The 17,618-nt window shown below is 45.1% G+C and overlaps 1 protein-coding gene across 1 annotated transcript in view; it reads right to left on the bottom strand.

Moving 5' to 3' along the window:
• LOC109923870 (dihydropyrimidinase-related protein 3-like) overlaps nucleotides 1-17,618 on the bottom strand; it is a 228,487-nt gene that overhangs the window by 111,699 nt on the left and 99,170 nt on the right. The window contains exon 3 of the mRNA XM_048603930.1: nucleotides 15,361-15,545. Coding sequence (XP_048459887.1) covers nucleotides 15,361-15,545 — 185 coding nt within the window. The remainder of the gene's footprint in view (nucleotides 1-15,360; nucleotides 15,546-17,618) is intronic.

Here is a 17,618-nt window from a genome sequence, read left to right as displayed (position 1 = left end):
TGATGCACAACTACCTTTAGTGACCGAGCCAAACCATTCACATTTCAGAAAAGGAACTCAACTGGAAGCACCCAATGGTCACACATCTGAGGCCAGTGTGTGGAGTGTTACAATTTACAGAGGAAGTCAAAATTGCTGCGCTAAGTCACACATTGTAGTCTAGAGCTATGAATAGTACTGGCAGAAGCTCTTTCAACACTTGGTGGACCAGGAACCCCTCCCATTCTAAATAAAAACCGAAAGAACTGCGGATGCTGTAAATCAGGAACAAAAACAGAAGTTGCTGGAAAAACTCAAAAAGTGTGGCAGCATCTGTGAAGAAAGAAAATCACAGTTAATGTTTCGGGTCCGGCGATCTGGACCCAAAACGTTAACTCCGTTTTTATCCATCACAGATGCTGCCACACCTGCTGAGCTTTCCCAGCAACTTCTGTTTTACTCCCTCCCATTCTCACTGCCTGCCGTTGCTAAGAGTTGGAAAGATTCGTAGCTTGTCGCACTAACTTAGAGTTTCTGATGGAGGCAGGACCACTACACACTGCACCAGTGTATCCCCCAAGACCTAGTGTATGACTGCTAAATTCAATCCAAATTTTACAAATAAGGTGACTTGTTGGTTTCTGAATGGAGCCCAATTCAGAAGCCATAGTTATTTTAGCACCACTTTTTACAACAAATTTAACATTACATTTTTGAAGACTGAAGGACGCGCTAGGTGAGTGGCTCTGTTCTACATGATACAAACTTGTATTTGGATAGTGCCTTTGACATTATCAAAACCCGAACTATTTTCACAGGTGTGCTATCAAGCCCGAGCAGCAGACAGTTGGACTGGTGGCTAACTGCTTGTTAAAAAGTAAAGTTGCCACAGAGAGTGAGAGAAAGAGAGAGAGAGAGACACATACCCAAGAGTCACCATGCCTCAGAGATCATGGTAACCTCAGCCAGTGTGACAGATGAACCCCCACTGTTGGCATCTCAAGCCAACCATTCAGCCAACTGAACTAAACGACACCTTGGTTTAAAAAAAAAGTGGGTGTTAAACAATATTATGAAAAGGAGGACAGGGTGTGTGGGAGGAAGAGACCATTGGAGAAGTCCAGGCATTGTGATCACCAACAATGCAGTAAGAGAAGCACAGGAGTGTGGAGTTGCAGGAACACCAGGATCCTAGTCCGATCTCCATTTACTGAATTTTGCCCCAATCCACAAGTGTTATCCTGTTCCTAGTATTCCTATAGTGCGGAAGCAGGCCATTCAGCCCATTGAGTCCACACTGACCCTCCAAAGAGCATTCCACCCATACCCACCTTCCTAAACCCCTTCCTTGTAATCCTGCTACATGAGAAACACAGAAGTAAAATTCCAAAAGTTGTTTCGAGGATAATCGAGACTAATGTGGGACAACTATGAGGTGCCGTGTCAATGGAATGAATGCAGTTAAGCATTTCAGGAATGTTCTCAAAGATTATCACATAATTACTGATATAAATGACAAAGGATGGTGGATCAGGGACTTCACATCTCAATGCTACTTCTGTGAGACAACGTCTTGTTGAATCAAATCACTAACTCGACACAAGAATGTAGACTCAAGGAAACACGACGACTAATGGTGTCACATTCTTTCATCAGCGAAAGAATCAGCAGCTTAGAAAATGTGACTGATACACTGTTCACAATATTCAGGTCTCATTGCAAAGGATTTTTTTTTGCCAATCGTGTACTGTACTCACAAATCCATCTTTATAAACACTCTCAGATGTTTGCCTGCAGGAAATATAGTGGGATAGCTGTCTCTCTCAGGGGCCAACAGACAAGAGAGAAGGAAGTGGGGTTGAAAGTGGATAATGCTTTACATGTGAATGGAACTCCTTGTTGTTGTGTCACAACTTGCAAATTAAAAAAAAATTACTTACATTTTTGTGCTCCTACCTCGTTTGTTGTACTGTGTCTCACTTGTTGTAAAAATAATACACATCTAAACCCCTCCTAACACATCACTTACCATCGCAGATCCATTGAATCTTCCTCTTGTGAAATTAAGGCCTCAATTTTCAGAGAATTAAACGAAGAACTGCGGACGTTGGAAATTGGAAACAATTGCTGGAGAAACTCAGTAGGTCTGGCAGTATCTTCGGACAGTTATAGAGATGTACAGCACGGAAACAGACCCTTCAGTCCAACACGTCTATGCTGAACAGATTTCCTAAATTAATCTGGTCCCATTTGCCAGCATTTGGCCCATATCCTACTAAACCCTTCCTATTCATGTACCCATCCAGATGCCTTTTAAATGTCGTAATTACACCAGCCTCCACCACTTCCTCTGGCAGATCGTTCCATACATGCACCGCCCTCTGCATCTAAATGTTGTCCCTCAGGTCCCCTTTATATCTTTATTCTCTCAGCTTGAACCTATGTCTTCCAGTTTTGGACTCCCCTACCCTGGGCAAAAGACCTTGGCTATACACCCAATCCATGCCCCCCATGGATCTAGGGGTGGCACAGTGGCTCAGTAGTTCGCACTGCTGCCTCACAGCATTGGAGACCTGAGTTGAATTCCAGCCTCGGGTGACTGTCTGTGTGAAGTTTGCACATTCTCCCTATGTGTGCATGGGTTTGCTCTGGTTTCCTCCTACAGTCCAAAAGATGTGCAGGTTTGGCGTATTGGCCATGCTAAATTGCCCAGTGTCCAGGGAGGTGTTGGCTAGCTGGATTAACCATGGGAAATACAGTGTATGGGGGTGAGTCTGGGTGAGATGATCTTCAGAGAGTCAGCACAGACTTGTTGGGCCAAATGGCCTGTTTCCACACCGTAGGGATTCTATGATGATTTTATATCTTCTCCAAGGTCACCTCTCGGTCTCCAACACTGCAGGGAAAAAATAGCCCCAGCCTATTGAGCCTCTCCCTATAGCTCAAACCCTCCAACCCTGGAAACATCCTTGTAAATCTTTTCTGAATCCTTTGTGTTAATATTTCAAGTCCAGTAACATACCCCTCAATTTCAGTCCTCAGATGCCCCTGGAATTTCAAGTCCAATTCTTCAGAATTTTTTCCTCTCTCCACAGATGCAGCCAGAACCTGCTAATTTTCTCCAGTAATTTTTGTTTCTGTCCCCATTCTAAGAGGATACTGAAGAGTTGCTAAGTGTAATCTGGTAATCATGTCACAATACATTCCTCAGCCATTAACTGGCTTAGATTACCTCGTCAGTCTCACACTGGGGACCTGTTAGCTCAGTTGGCTGGACAGCTGGTTTGTGAGCATGGGTTCAATTACAGCACAAGCGGAGGTCACCATGAAGGGCCCACCTTCTCACCCTTGCCTGAGGTGTGGTGACCCTCATGTTACAATCACCTCTCATTCTCTCTAATGAGAGAGCAGCCCCACTGTCCTTCCTTTACTATCCCTCATTGCTATTTGCACAATCTCCCATGCAAAATTGGCAGCCAGGTTTCGCACGTTAACAACGGTGACCACATCTCAAAACTATTTCATTGGCGGTCCAGTGTTTTCAGGCAACCTGAGGTCTCGAAGTTATTTAAATCCAAGTTACTTTTTTCTTCCGAGCAGTCACATTTCTTTCTTGTCACAAGCAGACCGCTCACAAAAGATCACCAGAGCGGGAGGCTGTCATGCAAGACACCCACAGGTTCGCCACAAAATGGTGACGTTACTTTAAAGATTACACTGCTCTCCTGACATTCCTCTGGACGTCAGTCCACAAACATTGCTGGAAATTTAACGGTTTTCTGTTGGCACGCTACACGAATCGCAAATTTCTCTCCTTTAGCTTCCTGAGTCGCAGCCCATGTGGAAGTGTTCCTTTGGACTGCTCATCACACAATGTTGCATCACCTCCAAGCAGGATGTGAACTGTGCCAAGCAGGTTAGGCACGCAGCTATCTCTGACCACTCACTCTTTTCGGGCTGTGTGGCTTACCAGTATAGCTGGGCTGTGCACACTCTGGAGACATTTCTGTTGTCGGTTGAGTCAACTGGAGGGGGCAAGGTACAGTGTGTTTAACCCCTTTCTCATTGCCTCTTCTTTGGGAGCATTCAGAAAACGCTCATGACAGTTGCTGAGCCTTGTGTGCTCTGGTGAAACTGGAACATGAAGCCGCACTTCAATCCCTTAAGCCAGTGAGTTAAATCTGGCTCAATTCAAATTTCCTCAGCTGCACTCAAGGTCACAATCCAAACTGGACTCACACCCAGCCATAACGTCACAGAGACGGTTCAGAAGAGATTTACCAGGATGTTGCCGGGTCTGGAAGGTTTGAGTTCTAAAGAAAGGCTGGGACCTTTTTCACTGGAGCTTACAGGGTTGAGAGGCGACCTTATAGAAGTTTATAAAATAATGGGGGGTGTACATATAGTTAATGTGGTTGTCTTTTCCCTAGGGTGGGGGATTTTAAGACCAGGGGACACATTTTGAAGGTGAGGTGAGAAATTTTAAAAAGACATGAGGGGGATTTTATTTTTACACCGAGGGTGCTTTGCATGTGGAATGAACTTCCAGGAGAAGTGGTGGATGTGGATACAATGACAACATTTAAAAAAACATTTGGATAAGTACATGAATAGAGAAGGTTTGGAGGGATATGGGCCAGGAGCAGGCAGGTGGGACAAGTTTAGTTTGAGATTATAACAAGGTGTAGAGCTGGATGAACACAGCAGGCCAGGCAGCATCAGAGGAGCAGGAAAGCTGACGTTTCGGGTCGGGACCCTTCTTCAGACAAAATGAACCCTTTTTTAATGGAGAAGGGTCTAGACCCGAAACGTCAGCCTTCCTGCTCCTCTGATGCTGCTTGGCCTGCCGTGTTCATCCAGCTCTACACCTTGTTATCTCAGAATCCAGCATCGGCAATTCCTACTATCTCCTAGTTTGGGATATTGTTCGGCATGGACTGGTTGGACCAAAAGGTCTGTTTCCGTGCTGCATGACTCTATAACAGGAGTGTCACTTTTTTATTTGCGCAGTTCTGGCATATTGCTCAGGCCACCCCACGTTATAAATTTATTTGGAGCTGGGACCGACGACAAAGTGTTCAGTGTGGATTATGTAAAAAGTCAGTATCAGTCAGTGATCAGAAAACAGAGCAAGTCACCACTTAGACAACAAAAGAGTCAATTTGCATTTGTACTGTGTCTTTCATGAACTCAGCAAGTTCAAACCACATCATCGTGGCCATTGAAGTGCAATCTGAATCACACAGAATGGGTGTTGTGACCTGACAATATGCTGTTTAGTTAACCAAAACTGAAGGGAATTACATGACCACCTAATCTACCTCCTTGATAAATACTGGTTGGAGTAGGAGACCCGCACAGCTCACACAGAATAATGTCACTGGCTCTTTTACATCCACTTGAGAAGATAGTCGGACCATCGCTTTAAATTTCTGTCCTAAAGCACAAATGTCACAGAAACATAGAAAATAGAGCAGGAGGCCATTCGGCCCTTTGAGCCTGCTTGCCATTCAACATATTCATGGCTGACCATCCAGCTCCGTGCCCTGTTCCCACTTTTGTTCCAAACCCTCTCATCCCTTCAGCCTGAACGTCTATACCTTCCTCCTTCTTGAAGACATTCAATATTTTGACTTCAACTTCTTTCTCTGGTTCAGAATTCCACAGGCTCAACCGCTGTCTGGGTAAAGACACTCTCCTCATCTCATTCCTAAACGGCTGAGCCTGTGTCCTTAAACTGTGATCCCTGGTTCTGGACTCCCCAGTCACCAGGAGAATCCTCCCCGTCTAGCCCTGTTCACTATTAGACCTCCGAATGAACCAGAGGGACCTCTACCAGCACCAGCAGAGCAATTGGTCCTCCAGGTCAGGATGAGTAATCAACAAACTGATTACTTTCGACATTTCTATCAATGTATTTGGGCTCTGCCAGGTACTTGATAGAATCTCAATGGCTAGAAGAGCTTTGATTTATCATTAGCACCACAGCAGCACCCTACCTGGGTAGCATGGTGGTTCATCGCTTAGCAATGCTGCTCACAGCACCAGGGACCCGGGTTCGATCCCAAACTCAGGCAACTGTGTGGAGTTTGCACATTCTCCCTTTGTCTGCGTGGGTTCCCTCCAGGTGTTCCAGTTTCCTCCCTCAATCCAAACATGTGCAGGCTAGGTGGATTGGCCACAGGAAATGTAGGAATAGAGTACGGGGGTGTACGTCTGGCAGGAAGATGCTCTTCAGAGGGTCAGTGTGGGCTGAATGGCCTGCGTCCACACTGTAGGGATTCTATGGTTCTTCTATTATACCCTCTCTTCATAGTCTATCAGTGTATTCCTAGACTAGATATGCAAAATACCAATAATCTACAGTGTGTTACACCTCAATAATGAGTCACGATATAGCTTGAGTATTCCATACGAAGACTGGGCAGCAATGAGAGGAAAAGCACTGCTTTCTATCTGGCTGGAAGGAACCTGTAAAGGCAGCTGGATGGGTACATGAATAGGAAGGGTTTAGAGGGATATGGGCCAAATGCTGGCAAATGGGACTAGATCAGCTTAGGATATTTGGTTGGCATGAAGGGTCTGTTTCCAAACTGTACATCTCTACGACTCTAAGGCAGTGGGGTTGGTTTAATCAATTCTAACCTAATTTCTGGAGAACACTAACCCATTGGCTGCAACTCAGCATGACCTGCATCAAAATTTGGCAATTATCCTCCAAATGGCAATTAAAAGACAGGAACTCCAAACGTCACAGTGACAGGAGGGAGATCTGTTCTGGGTCAAGCATGGAGGATCACTGTTCATACACAGTTTTCCTCTCCATCAAACAAGTACTTTCCCACTCAATGCCGGAAGTCTGGATGCTGAGACTGAATGTGGAGGTTTCCATTCCTCACCTTAAGCAGCCCTCAAGGAAGTCCAACCAGAATTCAACCCCCCACCCCTGAAGAAACCTGCATAGCCTTTGGTCTTCAGAATAGTCAGAATGCAACAGTGGAATCTGGGATTTGTAATATGTTTGATATCAGATTTGGCTCAACTTGCAACACTTCCACTTTGAATCAGATTATCATGGTTCAAGTCCTTGTGGCAATAGGAGAGGAACAGAGTACTCTTCTGTTCTTCAGGCTGACATTCCTTTTGTAGCCAATTATCCAACTACCTCTTGTGGGATCCTTCTGTGTGCATACTGACTGCTGCAACTGCCTGCATTACAAATGCTGCACTCCAAAATGATTCCTTCCAAGAAGCCCTTAGGATGTTACTGAACAATGTAGCAAATGCAGTTTTATTGTTTAAAAAAATCTGAGGACCTGACTCAAGTATAACGCAATGGAACCCAAATTTAATCCAATTGATAAATGACATTGAAATGCTTCACCACATTTTCCTTTCCTTACAAACATTTTAAAAACAGGAACTACTTCTAGGCAAAATAGGTTGTCTCAAGACTAACTCAAAGTACATATACTCCAAGTGACAAAGTTTGAACTATCCAGTTCTGTAGTGGCAGTACGTCTTTGTTCAGGAAGAGCTATCAAAAGCAGAAGAAATCCATCTGTGACCATTACAGCCCCCAAAGTATGGCGGGTTAATCTACTATGACCTATGCAGCCCTCCTATTCTAGAATCTTGCACTAAGTTTCATTACTTTTTTCACTGGCAACAGTGCCTTTAGCTTCTCGGAGTCCAGATTCTGAACAACCTCCAAATAAATGCTTCGGTCTCACTCTCTCTTTAAGAAACTTAAAATATCTGATCACCAGCTGGAATATCTGTGCATGGCTCCTTGTTAGTTGTGTGACAAAGTTCCTGTAAAGTGCCTTGGGAAATTTTAATCCATCAACGACAGAAATGCTCCTGTTAAGAGGATGATGAAAAAAAAAAGCCCACTGGATCACAAATTAAATTGGAATGGGGGCTGTTTGCAGAGCACATAGCATCAAATCACTCATCCATCAAACACAATCCAAACAAAAACACACCACATAATTTGCACAAAACCAATGCGACTTCTGAAAAAATTGGCAGTAAACTTAGTCCTGTGCAGGCCAATATGCAGCAGACAATAACAAATCTTTAGCACTTACTGAGGAATTCTGCACAACAGAAAAGAGAAAAACCGTGACTGTGTGCTTTGGAATCGCTCCCTGCAAAAAGGTAAGTCAAGAAAGAATGAACTTGCACTTGCATAAGGCCCTTTATCATCTCCAGATTATCTCGAAGTGCTTCTAAACCGACAAATTATTTTGTGAGGTGTCATCACTGTGCAATGTAGGGGAACTATTTATACAGTCTGCATGTTTTGGCATCTGAACAATGGTGAGAACCCTCTCCCTCTACATCAGACACCAATGCCACAAACTTCACTCATCACCACCCCCATCTCTGGGTGGTTTCATTTCAATTTCTTACTGGGATAACAAACAACAATGTGCAACCTGTTGCCAGGTGAAGTTCTTTGCAACTCGTACCACGGGTGCATTTAAAAGAATAACTTAGCACATGAGAGAGAAAGGAATCAAAAAGCATGAAAAGAGGTGGTTTGTACACAGCATAATCACCAGCACAGACCAAATGGCCTGTGTGCACTCTAATTCTTATCTCAGTAAACTCTTCTGGACCTCCACCTCCACCTTCCATGTCAACATCCTTTTTAATCCAACATCATTCTCTCCTAAATTCTTCTTTTGGTTTCGATTTTTGTTTGCAGGTTGGGACGAGGGGTGGAGATTACATTTGGGACATTTTTTCTTTATTTTAGAAAGTGATAGATTGAAGCAACTTGCTGTTATGACCTTTTTTGACCATGATATCTTCAATAACGTTCTCAAAACCTGCCACTGGTTGCGAATGGGGTCAGCACCTTCCTTGACCTTTCCCCAGTTCCTGCTTGGTGTCTGACCTACCGGTCTGTGAAGTGCCTAAAGACACTTCACCACCACACCAAGAGCCTACACAGGAGCACAGCTTTACAAAGTGATTCTTAAATGCACAAAATTGAAAATATCACCAGGGTGCGTTCATGCATGCTTACCACAGACGTAGAGAAAGTCTTTAAAGCACAAACCTGTAGAGGAGCAAATTACTGCAGATGCTGGAATCTGTACTGGAAACAAAAAAAACTTCTGGAAATCACAGCAGGTCAGGCAGCATCCATGGGGAGAGAGAGCACAAGTTAACGTTTCAAGTCTAGACGCCTCTTCATCAGAGTTCTGATGCAGAGTCATCTAGACATGAAATGTTAGCTTGTCCCCTCTCTCCACTGATGCCGCCTGACTCACAAACCTTTATACTTTGTTGTCACAGATTTGGCCTGATGATAGAAGGGGAATGAGTTTGCAGCATCAGTGCTGTGACAGATACAAGCGCAATTCTTCGGTAGTCACAAACAGACAACAACTACAATCACCACAGGCATCTGTAAACCAAACTTGATCAATTTGCATCTCCAAGTTAAGAAATCACCAAATAGTTTTCATTTTTGTATCTTCCACTTCGACACAAGTCAGAAATCAGTACAAATTAAAAGTCAATTAGCAGGCAACTGATACTTCAATTAAGAGGGAAAAATTCCACTTTAAATAGTCAACACAACAAGGATATCTGTTACACAACCTCAAGCACTCACATGTCTCCCTGCACAAATATGGTGTCATGTGCAATCTGACAATTTTACTCAAATTGATTAATCCCAAGTTACATTGACTGGTCAGTATGCATTATCCAATATCTCCAGATTCAGCCTACACTGATATAGCACACATCTAACCAACCCTCTCCTACTCGGGTCACGACAGCCATAATGGTGTAGCATTTAAGAGAGCTCCTTATCAGCCGAAATAAAATCAGCATGGGTTTCCCCCGGGTGCTCCAGTTTCCTCCCACAGTCCAAAGATGTGCAGGTTAGGGTGGATTGGCCATGCTAAATTGCCCCATAGTGCCCAGGGATGTGCAAGCTAGGTGGGTTAGCCATGGGAAATGTGGGACTTTGGCAGGGGTGGAGGGGGAAGCTCTTTGGAGGCTCGGTGCGGACTCGATGGGCCAAATGGCCTGTTTCTGCATTGTAGAGATTCTATGCTATGAACAACTGAAAAACACCTGCTTCCTAATCTGATTCTGTGATAGAAAATAGCCCTTTCACATAACTGACCACGTTTCAGGAACCAGACCTTTAAACTCATTTACGCTCTGCTTCCCTAAATCATGTCTGATGTTCTGTTTTACTTCTAATTGCCAAAAATAAAATTAACCTTTTCACTTTGCCTTCTCCAAATGTAAATTCTGTGTTTTATTTTCTATCTATCTGCTTTCTCTTAGTGTCTGTATCTACGTGTTGATTGTCTTCAGCTTCCAACTTTATTGACAATCACTATCCTTTGAACGTCAGGCCACATGATCTCTGGTCTTAACCTTCTTCCTGTGCGTATTGCTTCCAGGGCAAGGTCACCACGCCGCATGGACCAGTTTTATTTTTAAATCCAAGAAATTTTCAAATGGATCAATCATTAAGAGATCAACCTTCTTAAAAATATATTTCTTAAAAAATCTTGAAAAGAATGCTATAGGAAAAGTGTTGTGAAACTTGAAAGGATTCAGAAAAAAAATTATTAGGATGTTGCCAGGGTTGGAGGGTTTGAGCTACAGGGAGAGGCTGAGTAGACTGGGGCTATTTTCCCTGGAGCATCGGAGGCTGAGGGGTGACCTTATAGAGGTTTATAAAATCATGAGGGGCATGGATAGGCTGAATAGCCAAGGTCTTTTCCCCAGGGTAGGGGAGTCCAATGTGATTCTTAAATGCACAAAATTCAAAATATCACCAGGGTGGGTTCATGCATGCTTACCACAGATGTACAGAAAGTCTTTAAAGCACCCCGATTATATCACAAACCTGTACAGGAGCAAATTAGAGGACATTGGTTTAAGGCGAGAGGGGAAAGATTTAAAGGGGACTTAAGGGGCAACATTTTCACGCAGGAGGGTGGTGCGTGTATGGAATGAACTGCCAGAGGAAGTGGAGGAGGCTGGTACAATTACAACATTTAAAAGGCACCTGGACGGGTATATGAATAGGAAGGGTTTAGAGGGATATGAGCCAAATGCTGGCAAATAGGGCTAGATTGCTATAAGATTTCTGGTTGGTGTGGACTAGTTGGACTGAAGGGTCTGTTTCCATGCTGTAAATCTCTATGACTCCAATTAAAGATTCCATCAAGATTTAAAGACAGATTATAAATATGGCCTCTTCGTACAGCAATGAACCCAAATACTAACCCACCTACATCTTCCCAACAGTTAGAATAAAATGATAACACAACATTACCATTGCTAATATCTCATGCCTGGAATCTGGAATTAAAAATCTCTCTTAAATAGAGATTGTGTCTCTGCAGGGTTGAGAGGCCAATTATATTACTGTCCAACTTTGCGATGGACAATGTAAATTTCTTCTTTAAAATCATCAGCCCTCAGTCAATTCGAGTACACTGAGTTAACTGCTGCATTTATGCCACACTATCTGACTCCCACACCCTTTGAATAGAATCAAAATTCCTGTTTTTTCCAGGATTGCGTTTGGGATTAGCTGAGCTCATTAAGCGTACACTCAGGGAGCTAGAATTCTGAAACCGGAGTTAAGTTAATCAGCTGCAAAAAAGCATTGAGAGATCACACTTCTTAAGCCTTTTGTCACAACATGATCAAGCAAGACTTTTTCATGACAACTGTACCCCAAGTACAAGATGGCTGACGTGGGAAAAGGGGAACATTTAGGTGGTGCAGTCGGAAGTGGGGAGATGTGGCAATAAAAAAAAAGTGGAAGGAGTTTACTACAGCATTTTGCTACACAGCTAAGGTAGTTGCTGACTGGGATAACCAAAATTCACTCGCGTCAACATAACATACCTAGTGTATGAAAAACTAAATGACAATTAGACTGTAGTGACTGTAATGAGGTCAGCCTAGTGGACCATCTAGAATATGAGATCCCTGGTTAACTGGGTCCAATCAGGGCGCCCTGGCTGACAGATATAAACAGGAGCGTCAGAAGTTCTGTTCACTTCCAGTTAAGATGGCGGCACAGTAAGAAGCTCCAGCCGGAGCTCCTCTGCTCGCCAGTTCCGTTTCTTTTTTCTTTCCCTTTTGCCCCCTTTCTGGCTGCAGTGTTTTCTTCCCCTGTCCCGCCCAACTTTTAACTTCTTAAAAATACCCCACCTGGAAGGAATGGACAATGGAGTCTGAGACCAGGCCAGCGCGGGAGACAAGGCGTGGCCGGAGCGGGAGGACTGCGAGCGCGGGCCGGGGTCCCGCAAGGGAGCGGGAGCGCTGCGAGCGCGGGCCGGGGTCCCGCAAGGGAGCGGGAGCGCTGCGAGCGCGGGCCGGGGTCCCGCAAGGGAGCGGGAGCACTGCGAGCGCGGGCCGGGGTCCCGCAAGGGAGCGGGAGCACTGCGAGCGCGGGCCGGGGTCCCGCAAGGGAGCGGAAGCACTGCGAGCGCGGGCCGGGGTCCCGCAAGGGAGCGGGAGCACTGCGAGCACGGGCCGGGGTCCCGCAAGGGAGCGGGAGCACTGCGAGCGCGGGCCGGCCTTGGAGATAACTCATGGAGGCAGCAAGGTCTTGTGTTCTGAAGCCCGGCAGGCACGGACTCAGTGAAAAAGGACTTGAGTACTTTAAAGGTACTTTTTTACTCTCATTCTGAACTTTTTAAACTCTGTATTCCCATGCTAATTTTATATTTTAAATATACTTCAATTCTGTAACAACACTTAAAGCATCTGTACCTAAGTATCCTGTACCTAATATGGCACTGAGGGGCAACATTACAAACTTTTGACTGGACTCACTCATGTGGATGTGATAATAAAGTCTTTTCTATTCTATTCTATTCTGAGGGCTGACTCTAAGGAAGCCGGACCAGCATCAAGTACTATGCACATGTAAATAAAGGGTGACACGGTAACGGCATATCAGCCTCTGTAGAGTTATTTCAAGGCCCTCGTCAAATCGTGGCCGTTTCCAAAGGATTTTCTACAGATACTAAGAGAGAAACCGCTCAAAAACAGACCCTGGACTTGAGCAGTTTCTGCATTTTTCACAGTTAGAGGCAGGACATAGGTATTGTAGCCCAGGGAAGGGGAGCCCAAAACTAGAGGGTGTAGGTTTAAGGTGAGAGGGTGAAGATTTTTTTAAAAAAAGGGACCCGAGGGTCAACTTTTTCCACACAGAGGGCAGTGCATGTATGCCAGAGGAAGTGGTAAGGAGGGTACAACTACAACATTTAAAAGACATTTGGGCGGGTACACTGATAAGAAAGGTTTAAGAGGGATATGGGCCGTATGCAAGCAAACGGGGCTAGTTCAATTTAGGAAACCCGGTCAGCATGGACAAGTTGGGCCGAAGGGTCTGTTTCCATGTTGAATTACTCTCAAGAATCTCCTACTGACATCTACATATGCAGAACTGTGGCCGATGTGAGACCAGCCCCATCGCCCAGGGCTCAAACATTAACCAGTTCAAGACCCTCAAACTGCACTTGCATGTCTTCCAAGGAAAAGTCCCTTGAGCTGGAGTGGCTTGGACAGAGTAATGGACTGATGGTTACATGACACTGGGAAATTCTAGAGCATTCTAAAAACATAGGTTTCCACAACACGGGATTGTATTTAAAAATAGTTTGGGAATTACCATCCTTTACTCACGCAGCCAGCTCCAGAAGATGGTGTTCACAAAGAATGCCTCATTTTACATCGTCTGCCACCAGCCCCAACTCTAACATGATCCAAATGTCTTTAGGAAGTATTTCGGATTAAAGTAAACTAATTAGCAGCACTAAAAGCAATTTGAGAGGTCACACTTCCTAATCCAACACAATTTAACAACACAATTAAACACAAAAACAACTAACAGTTTCATGATAACTGTAATTTAAGTACAAGATGGCTGATGTGGGAAAAGGCAACATCGAGGTGGTGGTGTTAGAAGTGGAGCAGTCCAAGTCCAAGTCCATCCACAAAAATAAGGCCCACTTCTTTCTTCAGCTTACCATTTGCGCCCTTCGACAGGCTGGTCTGCCAAACTATATTGCCCTCTTGAAGTTTGCAATGTCATTGTCCTTGGAATACATCGCTGGTGGGGCATCTCGCATCACCAACATTTTGTATTTAGGGAAGTCACACCTCAACCACATACTCATCTAATCCATTCTAAGCTTATACCTACAACCCCAATTTGTCCTATCGCCGGCATTCAGACTGAAAACCATTCTGGGATTTAGTTTAGCTATTTCATACAGGATTTTAATTACCTTTCCCTCCCATACCCTTTGTGTCCCTCATAGGTCTAACCTCCTAACTCAGGTGGTCAGTCCCCTCTTCATACTCGCTCCAAGGCCAGGATATCACAGCAGCTGTAGGATGGCCTGTTCTGCCCAAAATACTCAGGGTGAAGTTAAGAAAGGTTACGCCAAGCCCTCATTTATTCCTGCAACTCATTCCCGATCGCTCATCATTTGGAAGTGATAACAAAGAATCGTAGAATCCCTACAGTGTGGAAGCAGGCCATTCGGTCCATCAACTCCACACTGACTCTCCAAAGAGCATCCCACCCCCACCCTAACCCTATAAACCTCAATTTCCCATGGTTAATCCACCTCCACACTACAGGGCAATTTAGCATGGCTAATCCACCTAAACTGCACATCCTTGGGCACTATGGGCAATTTAGCACGGCCGATCCACCCTAACCTGCACATCCCTGGGCACTACGGGCAATTTAGCATGGCCAATCCACCCTAACCTGCACATCCCTGGGCACTACGGGCAATTTAGCATGGCCAATCCACCCTAACCTGCACATCCCTGGGCACTATGGGCAATTTAGCATGGCCGATCCACCTAACCTGCAAATCCCTGGGCACCATGGGCAATTTAGCATGGCCAATCCACCCTAACCTGCACATCACTGGACTGCAGGAGGAAACCAGGGCACCCAGAGGAAACCCACGCAGACGCGGGGAGAATGTGCAAACTCCACACAGTCAGTCGCCTGAGGGTGGAATCGAACCTGGGTCCTTGGCGCTGTGAGGCAACAGCGCTAACCACTGAGGATCATTCAATGCCACTTGAAAATAGAATTAGACACCCGACAGTTCAACTTTGTTGTGATTGCCCAAATAAGAAACTGCATCTATAATTCCAAACATTCATTCACAAATCTCAGGGAAGCGTGAAGTTATTGAGGGTTGCTGCAGGTGTGAAACACGACTGATCGAAACCTGCGCTCTTTCCACGTGCGGCATGCCTCATTGATGTGGGCTTGTTGAACTATAGTTTCACGCAACAAACGGGGTTTTGAAGTATGAATGAGGAAGTTGCTTGACTCACTTATCATTGTGGTGCCCCCTGCCAAAGCTGCCTTCGTTCCTTGAAGAAAATCATCAGCGGTGGTGGTGCCCTTGTATGGCATCTGAAATCGAGTGTGCACATCAATCCCACCAGGAATAACCATCTTGCCGTGAGCCTCGATGATCTTCACACCTCCAGGGACAATCAGGTTGTCACCGATTTGTCTGATGATGGAGACAAAACAAACTCTAGGTTAACGTTCTCGTTAAAAATATCAGACACTTGTGTATCCCGAACACCAGCCTTCTCTTTCATCCTGTGCAAAAACAAAGTCGCCATTCTGATTTCTTCCTGCCTATCTCATTCTATGAGCCATCTATGAAATTCATACCTTCCCTGAAGGTCATTTGTAATGTTGACAGCAAAGTTCGACTCCCCTCCTGATGGGATTAACTCTGCAGGGCTCTCCAACACTTTGTCTAAACAGTCAATGATTCACAAAGGTCCTCAAACCAGCCCAGTTACGTTCAATGCTTTTGCCACTGGATGTTCATGCACCAATCCTATGTGTGTCAGGATCGTGATGGACTGGAGGAACTCTGACCAATTATAGTCTTCCTAATGGACAAGTACTTAGGCAAACCTTCTGCTGCCCTGGTTAAAACACTTTACTTGGTCATGTAACAGATTGACTAAAAGCAAAACACTGCAGATGCAGAAAATTGGAAGTAAAAACAGGAAATACTCAGCAGGTTTGGAAGCATCCATGGAGAGGGGAACAGAGTTGACAGGCAGGCCAGATAGCCAGTGAAAGACCCACGCTGCGTCTGCCAGAGAAAGCCTGTTGAACCAGACATCAATCAAGCAATCATCAGGCCACTGCTAAGCCTGGGAATCAAAACACCAGGGACAGATCTGGGTACGGGCAGCACGGTGGCTCAGTGGTTAGCACCATTGCCTCACAACGCCAGGGACTTGGATTTGATTCCACTCTCGCAGTGGAGTTTGCATGTTCTCCCATTGCCTGCATGGGTTGGCACCAGGTGCTTTGGTTTCCTCCCGCAGTCCAGAGATGTGCAGTTTAGGCAGAATGACCATGCTAAATTGCTCCACAGTGTCCAGAGGTGAACAGGGGAGGTGAATTAGCCACGGGAAAATGCAGGGATAGGGGATGCATCTGGGTGGAATGCTCTTTGAAGAATCAGTGCAGATTTAATGGGCCGAATGGCCTCTAGCTGCACTGTAGGTATTCTAAGATTTTATAAGATTTCTACTCAGCAAGTCCAGCTGCTGTTTCAAACAGCAACTTCCTAAGGTACGGAGACCAAAACTGTGCACCGTCTTCTAAGTGTGACTTTACCAATGGCAACAAAGCTTCCTTACTATTGTACTCAATGTGTTCTACCCATCAGAATTCACCGAACTGTGACAATATCCTGGCTGATTCCTCTCTTAACCTCTTCCTGTCTTGGCCGAGTCTGGCAGATCACTTGTCACCCCTCAGTGATGACCTGCTCGGATTTAGACAACGTGGTACAGATCAGTGAATGAGCATCGGGCCAAAGAATTCCCTTCACCCAGACATCTGTGGCTTTCGGATGCATTCTGATTAGTCGCACGATGATTCCGTCTCGTGAGAAAGAAAACAGCAAAGTTACCACACTCGATGATCTCAGCAAATGGAAATATTCACCACATATTGTGGTCTAACTGGCAGATGAGATGATAAGAACGAATTACTAATGGAAAATAAACGACTAGACAAGTTACTTGAGACTATCCCAATTGAGAAACTAAGTCACAAGATGAGGAAGACCCTGGGTTTGGTCCCTGATCGACTTGGGCAGTGATAACCGGCACAAATGTTGTTGACAGGGTGAGGTAAAGAAACAGGGCCCCTTTCTTGACTTACACAGGAGGACAAACTAGGAAAGAAAGAGGCTTGACCACAAACTTCCTCCCATTCCACTTTCAACCCAAAGGTCAACTGGCTGGGCTCCATCTCAGATGAAGTGGTGGGGGGGGGTTAACATTGCAGGGGAGGGGTTACCAGTGGAGTAGTGGAACTCTACTACTCTGCAATGTCTGAATGTTAGGAGAAATGAAGGGGAAGAAACAGAAGGGATAGGAGGTGAGATTTCATCCCACTTGCCTGCAAATATAGTGAGGAGGCCCAAGCCAAATCCAGCTACAGGACTCACGGATTAAACTGGCAAGCAACAGAGGCCAATTCACCATTACACAGCGAGTGTACCAACCATAGCCTAGCAGCCGTCCACAGAATTCCCTGTGGAACC

This window comes from Rhincodon typus, chromosome 12 (assembly GCF_021869965.1).
Source record: "Rhincodon typus isolate 14 chromosome 12, sRhiTyp1.1, whole genome shotgun sequence".
NCBI classification, from domain to species: Eukaryota; Metazoa; Chordata; class Chondrichthyes; order Orectolobiformes; family Rhincodontidae; genus Rhincodon; species Rhincodon typus.
This window is presented reverse-complemented; position numbering and strand designations above follow the sequence as displayed.